The sequence below is a fragment of the Chelonia mydas genome, chromosome 17 (assembly GCF_015237465.2).
Source record: "Chelonia mydas isolate rCheMyd1 chromosome 17, rCheMyd1.pri.v2, whole genome shotgun sequence".
NCBI classification, from domain to species: domain Eukaryota; kingdom Metazoa; phylum Chordata; order Testudines; family Cheloniidae; genus Chelonia; species Chelonia mydas.
The window spans coordinates 9,526,811-9,541,509 of NC_051257.2; the positions used below are offsets into that span (position 1 = coordinate 9,526,811).

At 44.8% G+C, this 14,699-nt stretch overlaps 1 protein-coding gene across 4 annotated transcripts in view; it reads left to right on the forward strand.

The window, feature by feature from the left end:
• LGALS9 (galectin 9) overlaps positions 1-14,699 on the forward strand; it is a 40,430-nt gene that overhangs the window by 23,030 nt on the left and 2,701 nt on the right. For all 4 annotated transcript variants that reach the window (XM_037880333.2, XM_037880334.2, XM_037880335.2 and 1 more), the window contains 7 exons: positions 1,840-1,928; positions 3,389-3,599; positions 4,222-4,341; positions 10,817-10,852; positions 11,215-11,265; positions 12,106-12,117; positions 14,348-14,436. In XM_037880333.2, the coding sequence (XP_037736261.1) occupies positions 1,840-1,928; positions 3,389-3,599; positions 4,222-4,341; positions 10,817-10,852; positions 11,215-11,265; positions 12,106-12,117; positions 14,348-14,436 (608 nt within the window). The remainder of the gene's footprint in view (positions 1-1,839; positions 1,929-3,388; positions 3,600-4,221; positions 4,342-10,816; positions 10,853-11,214; positions 11,266-12,105; positions 12,118-14,347; positions 14,437-14,699) is intronic.

Consider the following 14,699-nt stretch of genomic DNA (forward strand, 5'->3'; position numbering starts at 1 on the left):
ATGGAACAGATCCTGGGCAGTCTTCCTTGGAAAAGACATTGGGCCCAATGTATCGCTGCTCTAAACAACAGTAATACCAGGGACACATCTGTCCGAGTGGCTGCATTTCTCACTTTTGGACTAATGCATTTCACAGCTTCTTGGAAAAAGCCAGGTGCTCTTTAGGAAATATGATTCTCCACTACCCTGCACCTTGTGTATTCATCTACATCTGCGTGCAAAACACTGTCAAATCAGAATCTCTGCTGGCAATATCTTTGTACACCCACTTTGCACAGGTGCAAATAACTACCTCAGCTATGAGGCAGAGGAGAATCAAGATCCCATGTTTCCTGAGTGCATCTTTGAGGGACAGGAAACGGACAGCATTGAGCAACAACCCAGAGACCCAAAATCGAAAGGCGCATTGCTTCCGGGGTTGGGGTGATGAATGATCACAGCAAAGAAATCTGTTGAAGCAAGAGGAAATCTGTCTTGTTAGGTTCCTTACAAATAAATGCTTGCAAGTTTTGCACCTATAATCTTCTCTTCGTATTATTCTTTTACCATTGATATAGGAAATTGAAGCATGCTTACACTCAAGTCCTCTGACAAAAAATGTTACACATGAAAGAACTAAGCCTGAGAGAAAAAGAACCTCAGATTAAAAAAAACAACTATTTTTTAAAACGACAAAGTCAGTGTTTGTTGTGTGAAAACTGGAATGAACTTGGTTTTATACTTCCGTATGCAGAATAGATATAGTCTTCTTAGGTAACGTCGTTGGGCTGTTTGCTTGTTTTTTTACTTCATGCAACTTCCCTTTTTGTTCTGAGCTTCCGAGTACCACTTAGAGAGTCTTCTTCCAAAGCTACTATTCAAGCTTCTCTGAGTAGGCTAGTATAGGGTGTTTTTGCCTCTTCTTACTCCTGGATCAGTGATATTGTATCTGAGGGCATGTCTACACTACAAACTTAAGTCAACCTATGTTAGGTCAATTTACAGCCACCACAGTAATGACTGCAGTGGTTCACGCTTACACTACCCTCCTTCTGTGGGTGATGTGTGTCCTCACCAGGAGCGCTTCCACCAACTTAGGGAGGCAGGGGGGCTGACAGCCTGGGCTCTCAGCTCTGGGCGCAACTCCCCACCAGGAGCCCACCTGACCCCTGGGCTCCCCGCTGGGAGCACAGCTGCCCCTGGGTTCTCAGCTCCATGTTTCTCTCCGGGAGCATGGGAGCTGCCCCGCGCAGCGGGGCTCACAGCTAGGAGTGAGGAACCAGGCAGGCACAGCCTGGATCGGAGTGGGGAACCCAGGCAGCAGCCTGGCTGGGAGTGGGGAGCTGGGAACCTGGTGAGCAGCCAGGCTCTAGCTGGAGTCCCAAACCACCCCAGGCTGACAGCCCTAGCAGTGAGCAGCTTTCTTGTCACATTTACAGATGGAGAAACTGAGGCACAGGGAGGGGAAGTGACTTGCCTGAGGTCACCCAGGACGCTGGGGGCAGAGCTGAGAGTTGATCCCAGGTGTCCTGAACCAATCCATTCTGCCTGGTAGGAAGGAATGCTGACTGTTACCACTAGGATCGACAGAGTTTTAGCTGTTTCATCTTACGTAACTGGGCTGCAAGGGACAAGCCTTTACACAGAAAAGTCATGCTCTCTAGGAACGGTCCTCAGAGAGAAATTTTGCGGCATACTGACTTCAGTTCATCAGGCTGGAATTTGTAGTGACTTGCCGGCAGAGGAATCTAAATCCACAGCCAGATGAATGGGAGATGAACACCAATTCAGGATTAGAAAAGTGATTTAAATATTGTAACCCTTTAATGTACACTGTGTTGCTTTCTTTCTATTCCCCAGTCTCTCCCATTTACTGGCTCTATTCATGGCAGTCTTCGTGATGGCTTGATGGTTATCATCAGTGGAACTGTTCTTCCTCCATGTGACAGGTGTGTGCTTGTAGGTATACAGCTGCTCCACTCCTGTGCCTAAAATGAACTGTTGAGAATAATGGAATGTTTCTACTCCCTGGATATGACCAGGAAGAGGTCATGAGGTTAGCTCTAGTGACTCAGAGGGATTTATCTGTGCTAAAGTTTCCCCCATTCCCAGAAATACTGATCCAGTTCTTATCTGTTGACACAGAGTGGTTCCGATATGGCTTTGAGAGCGTGCCGAAATCATGTATGAAAAGATGGTGAACTGTGCATTGCTGATAGCTCAGAGATCCAAATTCGAAAGCGTTTTGAGTTCCTGGATCAGGCCATCAGAGTCTATATGTGTCATAGAATTGATATTCTCGTCTCGTTGGTGTCCAGAGATATAAAGACTTTAGGCACAAATACTGTAGGTGAATGTGTATCCATTACTGGATTTAGACATACAACTAACATCACTGCAGTACGGTACCCCCTCTGCTGACCATCTTTATTGCATACAGAATATAATCCCCGATTCAGTAAAGCACCTGCTAAACCTTAAACACATGAGTAATCACATCTCTGTTCAGAAGAATATTTGAGATGAAGTACTTTCCTGAACTGGGGCTTTAAAAAGGCAAGTTAGAGTTCACATCTTTTGGTATAACATAAACTAGTCACATTACTATTTTTAGGTTCCTTTATAAAAATCGTGTGACCAAAACATCGCTTCGTCTCCTCCATCCTATTCTCCCAATAAGAGCCTGATCCGTCAAGCTGCTATTCTCTTGAGCAATTTTTACTACTTTAAATCAACAGGACTACGCAAAGGGATAGGGTTTGCAAGATCAGGCCTGACATTACTATCATTGATACTAAAGGAAATGCACCTTTGGGAGATGTGCTATCGCAGCAATAAATAGTTCCAATCTTATAATATGCCAATCACGCAGTTACCTCAGAAGGAAGGTCAGTTAAAACAATGGAAATATCTCAAGAGGCTCAGTAGCGTTGAAACATGCATTGTAAATATTCAAGTTGTTGGTTTGAGCCCTGATCCCACAAATATTTACTACCGGGAATAGTCCTAAACATTATGATTAATTCATATTATACAATTCAACATTATAATTAATAAGTTCAGTGGGACTAGTCATGGGAAAAAAATCTCTGCCCAGAAGTAAGTGTTTGGAGGATCATAACCTTAGTTGGTTTTCAGCAGGATGAAATCAGTTAGAACAGGCTTAACTACTAAGTATGAACACCGTGAGGTTTTTGTTGTTTGTTTTCACAGTAGAATAGACTGTGATCCTAAATTACTATGTTGCTTTAGACTTTCCACGCAGAAATGTTGTAATGACAGAAGAGACATCTTTGAGAGGGAGCAGAGGCTAGTCCTCTAGAAAGACTATTTTGGATACAAGTGAGAGCACACTAGATTTCTTAACTATGCTCAGTTTAGTTCATCTTTGTACGTTTTTCCTTCACAGGTTCCAGATAGACTTTCAGTGTGGATCCTGCCCAATTCCTCAAGCTGATATTGCTTTTCATTTTAACCCACGATTCGAAGAAGGTGGATATGTGGTTTGCAATACTTTTGAAAGACAGACTTGGGGAAGAGAGGAGAGGAAATATGAAATGCCTTTTTTTAAAGGTCACCCCTTTGAGATTCGGGTTTTGGTAAAACCCGACTCGTTCCTGGTAATTTTTTTAATACTGTATTTTACTTGCAAATTATTTTTAAAATGGCTATTCTGCTGAATCAAGGAACATTCTCACATGTAAAGAGTTATATTAAAACAATTCTCTTTTAAAGGGAATCTTTAATGGAAGTCTTTCCATTTATTGGAATGGGAATGGACTAAAACGCTGTGCTTACTTTTGCATTTTAGGCCCTGATGCTGAAAACACACGTGTCCATGTTTAATTTTACACAGGTGAGAAGACCCATTGACTTTAATGAGACTGCTCAGATGTGTAAAGCTAAGCATGGGCATATGTGTTTACAGGACTGTGGCCTTCATCCATTTAGACAATTGAAAGACTAGTCAGTTTTGCCTGAGTTCTTCGTCAGTTTCTAGTGAATTTCACTTTTGGGTTCCCAGGTACTAGCACAGTGCTGCAGTGTTTTGGTTGCAAAAGCTGCAGGGAAATGTTGGTTTATTTTGAATTCTTTCTTGATTTTTGTAAAACTTCATAGAAATATTTCTATTGTTCTGAGGTTTTGTAATTTTTTTTTTAAAACAAACCTTACATTTTCTTGTGGGCACGAGACATTATCCTTTATCCCAAAAGAATAACTTCTGATTTTTACACATGGCAGGTTATTGTAAATGGAAAGCACTTTGTGGAGTACAAGCACCGGATTCCACTTTCCAAAGTGAACAACCTTAGTGTGTCTGGGGGTGTGGAAGTGGCAATCATCAGCTTCCAAGATGCTACTGTAAGTGCCGATTGCATGTATTATTGTGTTTCAGAACCACGAGGTGAACTGGAGAGACTCTAGTATTTGCAGATTTGGGGCATGATCCAGTGAGAATCTGAGTATATCCTATGGGTTTCTGAATATCTCAGACGGGTCTTGTCCCCACTAGTGCTCCCAGTGGTGGAGCTTTACCAGTGTTCGACTAACCATGGGAAAAAAAAACAAGCGTGGACAGAGTGCAGGTATTTTTTTATTGCCGTGTCATGCTCCAAGATGATAGAATGATAAAAAGCCAATGCTTGTCTGTGCTAGTGCTTCCAATTTTGCTGCCATCAATGAAACTGTAACTAAGCTAAACCAACAGTGGAAAAATTGCCAGCAAACTCAGTGAGCTCTGAGCTCAGTGTGGGATGAGGATGTTCAGATCCTTTCAGGAATCATTGGACCCATGGTCCTTAAACCCAATATTTTACTTGTAAAAAAAAAACCAAAACCTCTACTGTATTCCCGTATTTACTGAACTGGAGGCAAGCCTTTCAGGGAAATAGTAATGAGCCTTCAGCCAGACCACCTTGTGTTATAAACCTATTAAATACGAAAAGTCGGGGGACTGGATTGGAGACCTACAAGGAACTGGTAGGTGCCTACAAAGAACAAGTGGTGTCACTGATTCTCATTCTCTCTGAGTCAGTAGTAGACCAATGCCTCAGCAGGGCGTTAGAAGAGGCTTCATTGTTTCGTGTATTTTTAAGGCCAGAAGGGACCATCAGATCATCCAGTCTGACCTTCTGAATATCACAGGCCATTACTTTTTACCCAGGACCTCTGTGTGAAGTACAAAGACTTTAGTTAGACCATACCATTTTAGTCCTCTGGAAACTAAAATGTGTGTCATGGAAGACACCAAACTGCCTGTAGTAAAGTGGTCATTAAGGGGTTAATGGGGTTTATTCAGAGCAGTGGTTTTCAGCCAGGGGTACACGTACCCCTGGGGGTACGCAGGGATCTTCCCGGGGGCACCATCAACTCATCAAATATTTGCCTGGTTTTACAACAGGCTACGTAAAAAGCACCAGCGAAGTCAGTACAAACAAAAATTTCATACAGACAATGGCTTGTTTATACTGCTCTGAATACTGAAATGTAAGTACTATATTTATATTTCAGTTGACGTATTTTATGATTATATGGTCAAAATGAGAAAGTCAGCCATTTTTCAGTAATAGTGTTGTGTGACATGTTTGTATTTGTATGTCTGATTTTGTAAGCAAATAGGTTTTAAGTGAGGTGAAACTTGGGGGTACACAAGACAAATCAGACTCCTGAAAGGGATACAGTAGTCTGGAAAGATTGAGAGCCACTGGCTCAGAGTATGATGGTTTGAGCCATGCTCCACCCTGACTTCATTTCCTGTTTAATTAGTGTGTGTTTTTCACCCCCTCCCCCCGTCTGTATATAGTTGAGTAAAGCAGCAAGTTCCCAGCCTGCAGTACTGTAAGCAAAGTGTGTTTCTTGTGCCCTGAATGGTCCCTTTACAAAACTGTCACCAGTGCCCGAGGCCCTTGCAATGACAGGGAATTATTTGGTGAGGTATGCCTAGATGATCTCAGCAGGTGAGCTACACTCTGTGGTGCAGGGGAAGGCAAAAGAAACCCCAGGGTCCCAGCCAATCTGTTCTGGGGGGAAATTCCTTCTCAACCCCAGCTCTAACAATCAGTCTGACCTGGGTAGGTGAGCAAGAGACAGCAGCCAGGCATTTATAAACGCTGGGATGCTGCAGGGACTGTCTTTCAAATCAGATGTGAAACCTCAGTGCTGACCTGTTCTCTGTGTTAAAGATCCTGGCTCTTCTTGCAAAAGTTAGGGGTGTGAACCCTCCTTTCCTGTCCAGATTCCAATGTAGGTAAATTAATTCTTCCTGCGGGAGTTCTCTCTGCAGTTTCGGTTGGACACAATATACCTTCTTTGTATCCTCTGCCGTTTTACAGTGTGGCAGTGCTCGGATAAACTGCAGCCATAGGTGTGCTGGTAATTGAGTGCGGGGTGAAGTAATCTGAGGATTGTGTTGTGAAGCTTAATTAGTTAATGTTCCTAAAGTACTGTGAGATCCTTGGATCTGTGCAGTTCCCTAGAGAAGTATGAAGTGTTAGGAATAATATCAGTTTCTTGCAGAGATGTACTTACAACTAAGGGCATGGCTCCACTTGCAAGTTACAGCGCATTAAAGCAGCCCAGTGCGCTCTAACTCACAACGCGTCCACACTGGCAAGGCACGTAGAGCGCTCTGACTCCATGGCTATGGCGCTGCTCGTGCTCCACCTCAGCGAGTGGAATAACGCTTGCTGCGCCCCCGCTGGAGCGTCACGGCGCCAGTGTGGACACCCTGGTCTGTTAATGCGCTGTGATCGGCCTCCAGACGTGTCCCACGATGCCTGTTCTAGCCACTCCGGTCATCACTTTGAACTCTACTGCCCTGCCCTCAGGTGACCAACCGTCAGACCTGCCCTTTAAATTCTCTGGGAATTTTGAAAATCCCCTTCCTGTTTGCTCAGCCAGGAGTGGCGTGCTCTCAGCGAATCTTTCCAGGTGACCATGCCTCCACGCGCCAGGCGATCCCCAGTATGGAGCAATGGCGAGGTGCTGGACCTCATCAGTGTTTGGGGTGAGGAAGCTGTCCAGTCTCAGCTGCGCTCCAGCTGTAGGAATTACGATACCTTCGGGCAGATATCAAGGGACATGCTGGAAAGGGGCCATGACCGGGATGCACTGCAGTGCAGGGTTAAAGTGAAGGAGCTGCGGAATGCCACCGCAAAGCCCGAGAGGCAAACCGCCGCTCCGGTGCTGCCCCTGCGACCTGCCGTTTTCACAAAGAGCTGGACGCAATACTTGGGGGCGACCCCACCTCCATGCCGAGTACCACCATGGACACTTCAGAGCCCAGTTCAACGAGGCGGGAAGAGGAGGAGGAGCAAAGCAGGAGTGAGGGTGCTGAGGTGGAGGAAGACCCCCCGGCATCCGTAGATGCATGCAACCAGGAGCTGTTCTCAAGCCAGGAGGAAGGTAGCCAGTCGCGGCGGCCAGTGCTTGGAGAAGGACAAACACCAGAGGAGATTCCCAGTAAGCGGCTTTTATTTTGGGAAGGAAGTTGTTCGGTGCGGGCTCTTGGGGCAAGGAGGGTTAGGGCCGCATGCATGCCTAGATGCAGAATAGGGCGTTGAGGTGCTCTCTCACATTGCAGTAATTGGCCTCAGTGATCTCTTCAAAGTTCTCATCCAGAACTTGGGCAATGCGCTTGCACAGTTTTGTTTCTTTTCAATAAATGCATTTTCTTTTCATTAAATGGATTTTTTTTGCTTTGAAAACATTCTTTATTATTGCATAACGTGAAAGATACCTTAGCCCAGGAAAGCAACAGGCACTGCAAGTCAGTGTATCATGCGTAGCAAACACAGATTCTACTAACATTGGAACCACCACCTTTCACTCCCGTGCAGGGCACCAGACATTACTGGTGGCTCTCAGCCTCAAACTGTTCCCTCAAGGCATCCCTAATCCTTGCAGCCCCACGCTGGGCCCCTCTAATAGCCCTGCTCTCTGGCTGTTCGAATTCAGCCTCCAGGTGTTGAACTTCCTAGTTTCATGCCTGAGTGAATTGTTCACCCTTCCCTTCACAAATGTTACGGAGGGTACAGCACGCGGATATAACCGCAGGGATGCTGTCATCAGCCAGGTCCAGCTTCCCATACAGAGAGCGTTAGTGGCCCTTTAAACAGCCAAAAGCACACTCCACAGTCATTTTGCACCGGCTTAGCCTGTTGTTGAACCGCTCCTTGCTGCTGTCAGGGCTCCCTGTGTAGGGTTTCATAGGCCATGGCAATAAAGGGTAAGCGGGGTCTCCAAGGATCACAATGGGCATTTCGACTTCCCCTACGGTGATCTTCTGGTCTGGGAAAAAAGTCCCGACTTGCAGCTTCCTGAACAGGCCAGTGTTCCGAAAGACGCGTGCGTCATGCATCTTTCTGGGCCAGCCTGCGTTAATGTCAATGAAATGCCCACGGTGGTCCACCAGCGCCTGGAGAACCATAGAGAAATACCCCTTCCGATTAATGTACTCAGAGGCTAGGTGGGCTGGTGCCAGAATTGGAATATGCGTCCCATCTATCGCCCCTCCGCAGTTAGGGAAACCCATTTGTGCAAAGCCAGCCACAATGTCATGCACGTTACCCGGAGTCACGGCTCTGCTGAGCAGGATGCGATTAATGGCCCTGCAAACTTGCATCAACACGATTCCAACGGTCGACTTCCCCACTCCAAACTGGTTAGCGACCGATCGGTAGCTGTCTGGAGTTGCCAGCTTCCAGATTGCAATAGCCACCCGCTTCTCCACCGTCAGGGCAGCTCTCAATCTCGTGTCCTTGCACTGTGGGGTGGGGGCGAGCTCAGCACACAGTCCCATAAAAGTGGCTTTCCTCATCCGAAAGTTCTGCAGCCACTGCTCGTCATCCCAGATGTGCATGACGATGTGATCCCACCCTTCAGGGCTTGTTTCCCGAGCCCACAAGCACCATTCCACGGTGGTGAGCATGTCCGTGAACGCCACAAGCAATCTCGTGTCGTATGCGTTACTCGCATCGATATCATCGTCGGAGTCCTCACCGTCACTTTGGATCGTAAGGAGGAACTCGACTGCCAAACGTGATGTGCTGGCGAGACTCATGAGCACACTCCTCAGCAGTTCGGGCTCCATTCCCGCAGACCGAAAGGGAAGACAGAGCGCGCAGTACAAAAAACATTGAAAGATGGCACCAATTGTGGATGGAAGCAGAGGGATTGCTGTGATGCGAACCGATGCATCACCGGGCGTTGGAACAGGACCCAGAATGCCCCACACTCTCTGCACCCTTCCCACAAGCTACAGCGCCAGAATGGGAAGAGGGGCTCTGTGGGATAGCTGCCAACAATGCACCGCTCCCAATGCCGCTGCGAGTGCCGCAAATGTGGACATGTCCGTGTGCTTGCAGCTGTCAGTATGGACAGACTGCCGCGCTTTCCCTACTGCGCTCCACGAAGGTTGGTTTAACTCAAAGCACTCTACATTTGCAAGTGTAGCCATGCTCAAAGGGTATCTCTGGGAGAATTGCCCAGTTTTTTTTATTTGTATAACAGCTGCGGTGTTTACTGTTTTCTGGGGGGAGGGAGGGAAATATAAATGACTTCAGAGAATAAAAAAAAACCCTCTAGATTCTAGTAATTAAGAAACCTGCTTTTATAATAAGATTTTCCATGCTGAGAGCAAAATATAACAGTGCACAATGACACAAATATTTCATAATCTGGTATATGACATTTATTTAATCCTTCACAAAGATCTCTGGAATAGTTAGTATTTAATATACAGCGATTGTCTCATTGAATCAAATTTTACAGGTGCATTTGAGCATTCTTAATTTGTAACCTAATTGAAAAACTAAAGCCACCTATTGTTTTCCCATATTATGATTCCTGTTTCTTTGCAATAATCCTACTGTTGTGTATAGATTCCCGCCCTCTCCCCCACTGATGTTTGAGCAAAAGGGAAGGGGCAGTGTCTTCTCACTGCTTTGCTGGTGAATTAGACATTGGGCTGAATTAAGTACCACAGGAACTGTGTGTAATTCCCATGAACTTCAATGGATGCTAAATTTTCCATACTCCAGGGCTGACTTTGGCTCATGGTCTTTAATTTCTTTGCCCACTGATTCTCCATTGCAGATCCTGGTTTACTTTTGATGCATTGGGCAAGGAATTCACCTGAGGATTCAGGGAAACAGTGCAGGATGCTAAGATCTGGTTCAAATCTAGTTTTTTAACTCATGGTTGAAATAATTTTGATTGTGCAATCTAGTCCTAGTGAACACTGGGGCTACCTAACAGAACTAGCTCATTATTTGACACACACTGAAGAGTCTAGCAATGGATTAAAAGGACTATCACAGGAATACTGAGGAAACTCTCATGGTATTTACCCCTACGCCTGTCTGCTTCCAGTGCTGTCACCATTCGTTTGGAATAATAACTGCTGGAAAATTCATGACCATATATGTGTAAAATACAATTTTTTAAAAAAGAATAATCCATTTAAACAGCAATATTTAGGGGAAGAAGAGCAGGATTGAGAATGCAATTCCAGCATGGTCACTGGGAGGGTGCATGTCATCACTACTGTGGAAATCTGTTGCTTAGAGTGTCTAAATATGTCCAACATATCTTACCCTAACAATCTGTCTAGTTCACTGTATTGCAGGAAATGTAACTGTTTCTGCATCAGTACCTTTAATAGTAAATACTCATGGTCTGATGAGAAGGCAATTGCGTATCAAGTTTGTGGAAGAGTGTGTACCCAGGTCTCCTGGAATCACTAGACCACATTACTTCTGTCAGCTGATTTTGCCATTCAGACAGGACTGTTAATTCAAGCCTTTTGGACTAACTTTTTCTTTTTCATAACATTTAGCCCCCAGGTGCTTGGTGTCCTAGATCAGCTGGCATCGTAAGTGTTTACTCTAACTTTCTTTGTGCGCTTTATTCCTTTTGTTGGCTTGTATGAACCAAAGTTGGAAAACAGAGCAACTCTGACAAGCTCTATTTATTTCTTCACCCCACGAAAAATCAGAAGGAAGAATAGGATTCTGAATATTTTAATCAGAAAGAAACATATTGTCAGAGCACGCAAAGACAATAATGGCAATATGTGAAAAGAGAGAAAAAAATATCACAGTCTGGGCTTTCTTCATGACTTTTTCAGGGCTAATTTGTACGTTCACGACGATTCACCTGTTTTCTGTGTTACTAGTGCCTCCTAGTGGCTATTCTTTTATTTGTTAAGTACCAAGATTGTCTTTCGCTTTTCAGACCAATGCAGTTTTCCCACCTACACAGTTCGCTCCTGGATCGACATATAGTGTGAGTTTAAGTGATGCTGAATTCATTTGTATTAATTGAAGGGAAAATTTTCTGCTTGATTCAATGGGCTAAATAGAGTTCTCTTTTACACCATGTAAGTAGAAAATAATTAAATTTGCTTGACTAGTGTTAGTTTGGATTTTATTACATCAATGTAATGGAGAGCAGAACATAGCCCAGCCCCAATATTCCAGGTCTGTTAAGGCAAGCTTAGCAAGAACTAAAGCAGCCAACTTTTGTCTGCAATATTAAGAGTCCAGACTGGTGCTTTTGGATGGATAGTAATGTGAAATGATTGTCTTGGGGTCCAATCCTGTGAGGTGCTGAGGACCCTCAACTTCCTTTGCTGTCAAGGAGAGTAGAATTAGACCAATGTTTAGTGCTTTTGAGAATCCCATCCTTTTCTTTGTTGTGTGTAGCTTCTGAATACTCTGCTCTCAGAATTCAGTGACGTTGCCTGGGTGTCACTAAGAACAGAATTTGTCTCGTTGGCTTTACTTTAGGCAGCACAGATAGAAAGCTTTTATTAATCAAATGTCTAAATAGGGATCTTGCGATATCCCCTTTCAAAATTGTCATTGGAACCTCCTTCCTCTCCCACTTTGAAAACCCTGGTGTGGTTTACAGACTTTTAAAATCAATACACAGAAGTAAAGCATAGTTAAAAGAACGAGTGGGTTACATTTAAGAATTGGAAGCATAGCTCTCATGGCATTTGTAAGCACACTTTTGTTTTAACTCTGCCTGCTTATCAAGGCTGACTATTCAGATGTGTGAGATCTTTTCTCTTTTCCTTTCTGTTTGTCGTCAAATCCTGCTTTCCCACCTGGACCGTACCAGCCGCAAACTTATGTAAGTCTTTATAACATTATTTTGTGGTGGTTGTCACTGGGGAGGTGGGTACTTTTTAAATCTGAAGTGCTGAAAGATCAGGTGAAAAAGAATTCTGGCTGAGAATGTGATTTCGGAGAGCCGAAAGAGGGTCAGGAGAAGTGACTTCTCTGAATTGTCACATTGGGAAAGAATAATGCCCACTGGGTTATCCAACAGTCGAAAGGTTAGTCTACAGAGCCCCTTTCTTACGGAAAGGTTCCATAGACCTGCGCTGGTGAGCCTGCATGCCTTGATTGCTACCTGGCATTCCAGTGGGGGGGAGGGATTGAGTTAAATAAAACTAAAGGCGAACATTAAAAGTATAGTAGTGACCTCAGTGTGGTCTGGTGGGTCTCAGAGTCAGGTCACAAAAACTGGTGCAGATGGATGGTCTCATTAGAAGAGTGGAAGCCAATGACCGAATGGGCCCTGGAGACCAATCTATTCCCTCACCCCTCCCACCCCCGACACTGAATTTCATCTGCCATTTTGTTGCCCAGTCACCCAGTTCTGTGAGATCCTTTTGTAGCTCTTCACAGTCTGCCTGGGCCTTAACTATCTTGAGTAGTTTTGTATCATCTGCAAATTTTGCCACCTTCCTGTTTACTCCTTTTTCCAGATCATTTATGAATCTGTTGAATAGGACTGGGCCCAGCCCGCTTCCCAGCCCTGTTGGACAAACACACGCTAGCTCTGCTTAAGCTAGTGCTCTATTCACAGCGACACGTACCCAGGGGGTCAGGCCGGCTTGAACTCAGCTCACCTGAGCCACCCTGCATACTGCTGCAGCCACACTCCCAGTTTTAGCTCACTAGACCAAACAGAACTAGTGTACGTTTGTCTGCCTGTGCTGGAAAGCACTCCCCGCTGCAGTACAGACAGACCCCGCGAGTCAGAAGCTTGATACATTCAGTATTGCTTACCCTACAGTGCAGGGCAATGCCTAATGTATTGCAAGATTACTTGTGCTCCTTACAGGCGACAGACTCAACCTCTAAATGGACCTGAAACACCCTGACACTTCTGTTTCAGGATCCGTCTGACTTCCTTTGTCATTTGTTTTTAACCGATGTGCATTTATTAGACTCCCCCTGGTGGGTGAAAATAAAAAGGAAGCTGCCAAGGCTGATTCTGGCACTTTGAGTGCAGAAGGTGGGGGCCTGCCAGAACTTTAAAATGAATACTGGCCCCTCCCGGCTGGGATTAAACTCCCAAGGTTCCATCTTGTCTCTGACCTTGGCTTGGTAAATGCTGCCACCACCCAAATGCAAACCCCTTTGAGAGCCCAGGAAGGCGCACTTGGGAATTCCTTCCTGTGGGTATCCTCAAAGCCCTTTCAGGTACCCCCCTCTCCGGGGAAGAGCTGAGAAACAAAAACAAAGAAATCAGCTGTTGCCACCAGCTAACTAAAAACATGTGCAGAAAGCTCTTAAGACCCAAAAATCCAAATCCTGTTTTTAAAAAAAGGTAAATTTTATTAAAAACAAAAAGAAAGAAAATACATCTGGAAACTCAGGCTGCTGTTAGATTTTTGGAAGAGCAATTCCAAAAATTTAGCACCCAAAATAGCTTTCTGGGGGGTCCAGCTTAAAGGTTACAAGCAAAACAAAAGCACCTGGGGTTAGCACAGAGGAATCCACAAGCCATAAAGAAATAACAAGAGATAAACCTAATCGCATCTTCCTAAACATTTCCTGATCTACTTACATATCTGGTTTCAGAGTAACAGCCGTGTTAGTCTGTATTCGCAAACAGAAAAGGAGTACTTGTGGCACCTTAGAGACTAACCAATTTATTTGAGCATAAGCTTTCGTGAGCTGCAGCTCACTTCATATCTGGGTTTTCCAATGAGCAGTTTCTAGGTATGATTCTGATGATTTTTCATACCTGGCTCCACTTCTTACAGCATAACTCCTATCCAGTTTACCTCTCAGCCGAGAGCTAACAACAGACAGACAAAACGGGAGTTTTGTTTCAATTTTAAAAAGTTCTAGGCCTCCTACTGGCCCCTTTGTCCAGGTGCCCACTTACTTCCTTTTTAACCCTTTACAGGTAAAGCAAGTAGAGAACAGCTACTAAGAGGGATTTTATAGCTAACTGGCTGGCTGGGTGTCCATAAAAGGGAGCTAGCCCCTCCCTTCATTTATTACAGAAGCAAATATGTTCTGATTGATATTTTTTAAGCCTGTTTTCCTGTATCTTTCACTAGCCTGTGCCATACCACACTTGGATTCTTGGAGGACTTTATCCATCAAGATCTTTCGTAATAACAGGGACCATTCCTCTTGATGCTGACAGGTAAGTAGCAGAGACAGCCCCATGTCTGCATTGCAGCCACATTTAGACTTCTCTGAAGTTCAGGGAAGATGCAGTTGTCAGTAAGGGTTTTTCCCCCCAGCATACAGTCATGGTTATATTTTAAATAGCTGCAATCCCTCTGCACACAAACACAGCTGCTGTTGACGTGTCCTGGCATCCTTAAGATTTTTCCTTTACAACTGGCTGGTGTTTCTCCCTACATCTTTCCCCCTCAGCCTCAGTGGCTGCGCAACATGCCTGTA